Genomic DNA, 6,259 nt, shown 5'->3' with positions numbered 1-6,259 from the left:
AATCAATATTAAAGACATTTCAGCAAAGTTAAGAGTTGGAGTTTGTATTTATTTATTTAAATTTGACGCCAATATTTTCCCTTTTACTGAAAATTAATACCTGCTCCAAATATCGGTTATCGGCCTCCTTGAGTACGAATAATCTGTATCGGCCCTGAACTCACAGTATCGGTCTATCGCTAACAATTACCAAGTAATTACGACAAACGTCCTGGCAAAAGTGTCCTTTTCAAGCGCGGTGCTCACATCTGAAACTCTTCCTTGCAGAAAAGATCCGTTCAAGCACCAAGAACGGCCAAGTTGAACGCATCATCTTCAAGCCGCGGCGCTTCCTCCTTGTGCTCGAACCCGTGGGTCATGTTGTGGATCCAGTCGACGTAAAGAGACACGCGCGTGTACACGCCGTACTTGCCGTCCTTTGCGCATTTTTCCCCCCAGCTGACGATGCCGGTCAGGAACCAGGTGCTGTGGATCTTGTTGGCGTGCGGCCCCCCGCTGTCGCCCTGGCACGCGTCTTTGGCCTCGTGGTCGTATCCGGCGCAGAACATGGCGGGGGTGATCCTGGCGCTGCTGCTGAACTTGCACTCTGCGCGGCTGGTGAAGGGAACCTCCACTTTTTTCAGCGTGTTGGACGGGAGTCCCAGGTAGCGCGTTCGTCCCCAGCCGCTGACGGTGGCGGGCGAGGCCCTCTTCACCAGGGCCTCGGTGAAGGCCTCGGGCCCCACGCAGATGGGCCGCATCTCGGCCGAGAAGTTGATGGCCGTCTGGAGGCGGAGCAGCGCGATGTCGTGGTCGTACGGGCTCACGCTGGCGTTGTACAGCGGGTGCGCGTGCTGCTCCGAGATTTGGACGTCTTGCTCCGTGTAGTCTTTCACTCGAATGTTGTGCTCGCCTGCAGGAAGACGACAGGCGGCCGCGTCAAACGTCCACGTTGTGGAGAACCGTTTGAGCTTTCGTTCCATATCCAGCCTCAGGTACATGTACTCGTATTCGCTTTGCCCTTTATCCGGGTCACGGCACCAATTGCTCCTTTATCTTTAAAGGGATACTTGACTCATTGAGCCGTTTTCAGCAGCAGGAAGTTCATATTTTGTCCAGAATGAATTTGATAACGATGAACAATTAATACCTTAAAATACTAAATTTTCCACTTGCTCTACTGAAGATGACATCACCTGTGGTGAGGAAGTAGGTAACGGCCAATCATGGCTCAGTTTGCTGACCAAACCCAGAAAACAGGTGAGCCATGATTGGTCGTTACCTACTTCCTCAGCACAGGTGATGTCATCTTCAGTCGACAGCAAGTGGAAAATGAGATTTTAAAGTTTTTAATTGTACAAGAAAAACAATGAAGTTATCAGATATGAACTTTTTACTGCTGAAAATGTCTGAGTCAAGTATCTCTTTAATACTTGCTACTATGGGTGTCAGGTGATTTTTTTTTAAATCATAATTAATCGCATTACTTCAATAGTTAACTCATGATTAATCACAAATTTTATATCTGTTCTAAATGTACAATAAAATGTACATAATTTTATAATTTAGTTTTTCTAAGTTTTCATTCTCTTAATGCAAAAGTAGAAAACAAATGTTTTAAAAAATTTATGTTATTGTAAAACTGACTCATGAAACTAAAGAAAACAAAACATTGTAGATTTAAACACCAAAATGTTCAACTAAGCTACATAACAAATGTCTGCTAGCTTAAGGCTAATTTATAATATGAAATGCTAAAGACAGGCTAGGGGGAATTAGCCTCAAAGATTTTGCCGCACAGCCATGGAAACTTTTTCTGCCGGATGTGGAAGAATTTCTATTCATCCATTCAAAATTGGTGCTTGTTTTTATACGATTTTAGCCACGCCCACATCGTTGCTGGTACATGGACGGTATTGTAACAAGACTATAGAATAAATGCTCGCCATAGTGAAGGTCTTAAAAGGGGTCGTACCCACTCTCACAAAGAAGGGGCCCGGCGCCTCGGCCAGACAATGGGCCGCGGTGACGACCCACTGCTGGCCCACGATGGAGCCGCCGCAGAACACCTCGCCGTCCTTTTTGTCCACCAAGGCCGCCTGCAAGGCAAGCGTCAAACGTTAATTACGCAACGTGTCACATGGAATGAGATGGAGGACATTTCTCGAGTGGGAAACTGCCAATGTGGAGAAAATCTAAGTGACTGGCAAAAATATGGATTTGCAAGTACGTTTAAACATATTTAAATATGTGCGACTTGCACAATTAAAAAAAAAATAATGCTATTTTTTAGCATTCAAAAATGAAGAATTGTTCAATCGTAATTTGTGATTTATGACAGTATGTTTGCAGTGCATGATTTCTGTTTGTTTTCTTTCCCATAATGCCACGGGGTGTTTAGTGTGTCGCATGGAAAGCATGCATTGAAGACCTAATAATAAATCGTAAAAATTAAGAATATATATTTTTTAATTTACTTCATTTTCTAACCTATTAGTATAATTTAGGCCAAATGATAAAAAAAAAAAAGAATTTTAAAAATGAATATTTTAATTTGTTTTACACTTGCGCAATACCCCATGGCATCATGGGAATTTTTTTTATTTGCCCTAATGCCACAGGATATTAACTTACATGCTACATTATACCAACATGTTTGAAAATGTATTAAATAAACATTGTTTATTCTTTATTATTTTTTTTGGCCTACAGGTTTGTTCGAATGTACTTTCAAATACGCTGAAATTAATCAGCTAATCAAAAAATGTTTATTCCACATTAGTAGTTTCACGTTTCTGTAGGAAATGACCAGCAATAACCTAGAAATTATTTTCTTCCACTGTAATGTGCTTCGTGAGCTTGTGAGGATAATCGGTTTCAGATAATAAATAAATGAATGAGTGGATGTCAACTTGCTATTATTATCATTATATAAATAAATAAATGACGTAGTCACATGTCATATATTTTCTATTTCAATACTCATATCTGATCAAATGAGGACTTCCGGTACATAAAAGAAGGCCATAAAAACGATGCCGCCTGGGGTGGACCCCAATATATGACTGAGTTGTTAAAAATGTCTAACACCAAATTTAGAGTTGAACAAAAATAAGTTCATCATGAGAGAGTTTCAACAAGTAAATGGTGTTGACATGCAATAATGATGATCTCATATCATCTGACTCCCGAACGTACAGTTTATTATTGTGTCGTATGAATGGCAAGAGGCGGAGATCCGCTCAAAAATAAGTGACATCGGATGGTTTAGCGCACGCGCAAGAATACCTGCCAGGGGATCTCTGCCGGGACGACCTCGTCGCCACCTACGATGCGCTGTATGGCCTGCGGCCCGTTGGTGTCGAAGGCGGAGATGAAAGACCGAGCTGTCCTCATCAGAGCCGTCCTGCCGCATGGGAACTCGGCTGGTAAGACAAATTACGAAGGTTGGTAGTATGAAATGCAGAATTGTTGTTCATTTGTTGTAGCCTACCTTCTGGTTGGCAGCCGACGCCGTCCTGCATCTGCTTGTATCCTTCCGCACAGTAACATTTGCCACCAACGATGCCCACGGGCTCACAAAAGTGCCCGCAGTCTCCGTTGTTCAGATCACACCTTTTCATTGCATCTAAAGGGAGATGTTCGTTTTTTTTTTATAATGGTAAATGACATTGCACTTCAAAATCGAACATGGTGCAGTGATTACTCCTGAAAAACAAAAACATCTGGACAGTAAATAGCGAGCTGTTTGCGTCCACTTTGCTTTGAATCAATGGACGATTCAATTAGCATTTTGAAAAGTGAAGATTTCCATTTTCATAAAAAAATAAAAATAAATGCTGCTCTTTCTAGCAAGACTGTACAGAGCAAATTTGATTTGAGGTTGTTTTGTTTTCCAACATCAATTTAGCGGTTAAACAATAAAAATGAATATATATTTTATACTAACTTCAATAACATTCAATTTAAATAAGCAAAAAAACATGAACCAGCTGAAACGTCTGCCGCTCGATGCTGTGTTTTGTTTTTGTTTATCTTCCATGGAAATGTCCAGCTGGACGATTTTCTGTTCTGCTTACCGATCTCGCAGTGGACACCCGTGAAGCCGTCTCGACATTGACACGTGTAGGAGCTGATGCCGTCTTTGCACGAGGCCCGGTGCACGCACGGGTTCGACTTGCACTGGTCGCCATCTGAGAACGTTCAGGTACAGCCACTGATCTATATATATAGGTCTGGATAGCTGATAGGCCAAAGACTTTTGGAGCCACAAGGCCGCCATGTTGCTCCTCCCAAAAAAACGTTTCTCGGCATACGATTCTATACAATGACAGTATCGAAATTGGAGAACGTTTGAGACCGTACTTAGTAGAAACAGCATGATTTATGGTGTTTAAATTGGTTAAACATAAACAAGAGGACTTCAGATATTTTACAACTTGCCTTAAATATATGTATAAATAGTACAGGAGTATATTTATTAAACAAAAGATGCCTCTGCCAAATCTAATATTGGGGAACTGAGCGATACAAGAAAAAGGGGTTCTTCAAAGCAGCTCATACCGTCTACTTGTTAATTATTATTTTTGACCACAAACCCCCCACCCCGCCTCCGGCCTTAAACTAACTGCCTCCGAGCTGTATATGTCTCATCTGTAACCGTATAGTTTATACAGTAGTCTGCTCACGAGGTGGGAGTCACAAGATGGCCGCCCTGTGACTTCAACGGCTTGCACTGGCGTGCATCGGCTATCCAGTCATATATACACGTCAGTGGGTACAGCACACCAGAGCCGTATATAGAGAGAGTTTGGCCAACTCGGTTTCGGCAGGGTAACAAGATGGCGTCCTTGTGTCATGTGACCAGCAGTTGACCAATCATAGCCAAACTCTCTATATGCGACACAGCGATCACGTTTCACACCTCTGACTTCATCACTCACAAACATGGCATAGGATGAGATGGAAAATCAATAATGGATCTTTTTTTTTTTTAAAGACATATATGTTTCATATAGCCCCCCCCCCCCCCATAAAATCGCATAAAATGAATAGCAATTTTCTGTTCTTTAAATTTCTCATTCAGGTTCCTGATCATAAAACGGCCACAAGGGGGCGGCGGATTGCGAGTACCAATACCTTGAAATAAGGTTGGTCATCGGTACTTAAAGTTGAGTCACAATTATACCCTGCCAGGATAAATACCGATTTTGTCATCCTTACCAACATAGGCAGTCCAAAAGTCCATCTGAAACAACAGTGAAGCCGCTTTCAGTGAGCACAAAAGGAAACAAGACGAAGAACGAGATCGCTGAAGGGCAAAGACGCACAGTTTTGTCATCATCCTCAAAGATCTCCCTGGCCTCCTCAAAGTCGCACACTTCCTCCACACATTCTCTTTCCAGGTTGCCCCCCAGCAGTTCCTCAAACACGCCAGTGTTGGAACGCGTCCGTCTGCTCAGGACGCCGTCGGCCGCTTTGCCGGACAGGAACACCGGACCTGCAGCCAAACGTGTCCAGGGCAAGTCATCGGGATAAAAACAAAACACCAAACTTATCAAATACGCGCCATGCAATCATTTTCGAATGGTCATACCTCCAAGAGTGAGTTGAAAGGACGACCAAAGCACAAACGTCAGAAAGGTGGTCGCCATCACAAACAAACGCAAACTCCAAAGTGCACACTGCAAAGGGTGTGTTTGCTCATGCAGACGACACCGAAGGCGGGTCACGTGACTCGTTTGGGAAGCTTGGGGAAAGTCCGTCTTTGCCAACGTGAGATGTTTTCACCACTTTTCAGTCATCACCTTGTGAAACAGCACACGTGGCGTTTGACTTGTAAGAACAGTTAACACTTGAGTGAAATGAAACCCTGAAAATGACGTCATAGTTGGAAAAACCACCCGCAAATAGTCCAATTTGCCAATGAGTGTGAACGCTTGTCCGGGAAAGATGTGAAGGAAGTGCACTTTATTCTTTTCTCCACAAGAGGGCGCACAAACACCTGCAACAGAAACTCGAACAAGAGGATCGCGCGACTATTTACATTACGTAATCAATATATTTAAATACTGAATATATATAGCTTTTTTAAAATTATTTTTCCACTTTCAAGTATCACGACAATTGGTGGCCAAGAAGGCTTCTGTATTCGGGGGCCATTTTGTGGTGTAAATGTCATTTCTGTAGATCAGAAACTATGGCATCTTCCCCTCGGAGGGGAAATCCAAAGACGTCTCGGGTGTTGGCGCAGATTGATCGGACGCCTTTGAACCCGTGA

The 6,259-nt window shown here is 42.9% G+C and overlaps 1 protein-coding gene across 1 annotated transcript; it reads right to left on the bottom strand.

Moving 5' to 3' along the window:
• Positions 1 to 28: 28 nt before the first annotated feature.
• f9a (coagulation factor IXa) lies at positions 29 to 5,692 on the bottom strand. The gene is made up of 8 exons (XM_086084459.1): positions 5,576 to 5,692; positions 5,310 to 5,479; positions 5,203 to 5,227; positions 4,059 to 4,172; positions 3,473 to 3,607; positions 3,268 to 3,404; positions 1,955 to 2,078; positions 29 to 892 (listed from the first exon to the last, which is right to left on the bottom strand). Exons 1-8 carry the CDS (start codon positions 5,631 to 5,633, stop codon positions 279 to 281), a joined length of 1,377 nt encoding a protein of 458 aa, XP_085940585.1. The 5' UTR covers positions 5,634 to 5,692; the 3' UTR covers positions 29 to 278.
• Between the last annotated feature and the right edge of the window lie 567 nt (positions 5,693 to 6,259).

This window comes from Leptonotus elevatus, chromosome 9 (genome assembly GCF_054856555.1).
Source record: "Leptonotus elevatus isolate MCC_2025b chromosome 9, RoL_Lele_1.0, whole genome shotgun sequence".
In the NCBI taxonomy this organism is placed as follows: domain Eukaryota; kingdom Metazoa; phylum Chordata; class Actinopteri; order Syngnathiformes; family Syngnathidae; genus Leptonotus; species Leptonotus elevatus.
Note: the sequence above shows the minus strand (reverse complement) of the source record. Positions and strands in the feature narration are given on the sequence as shown.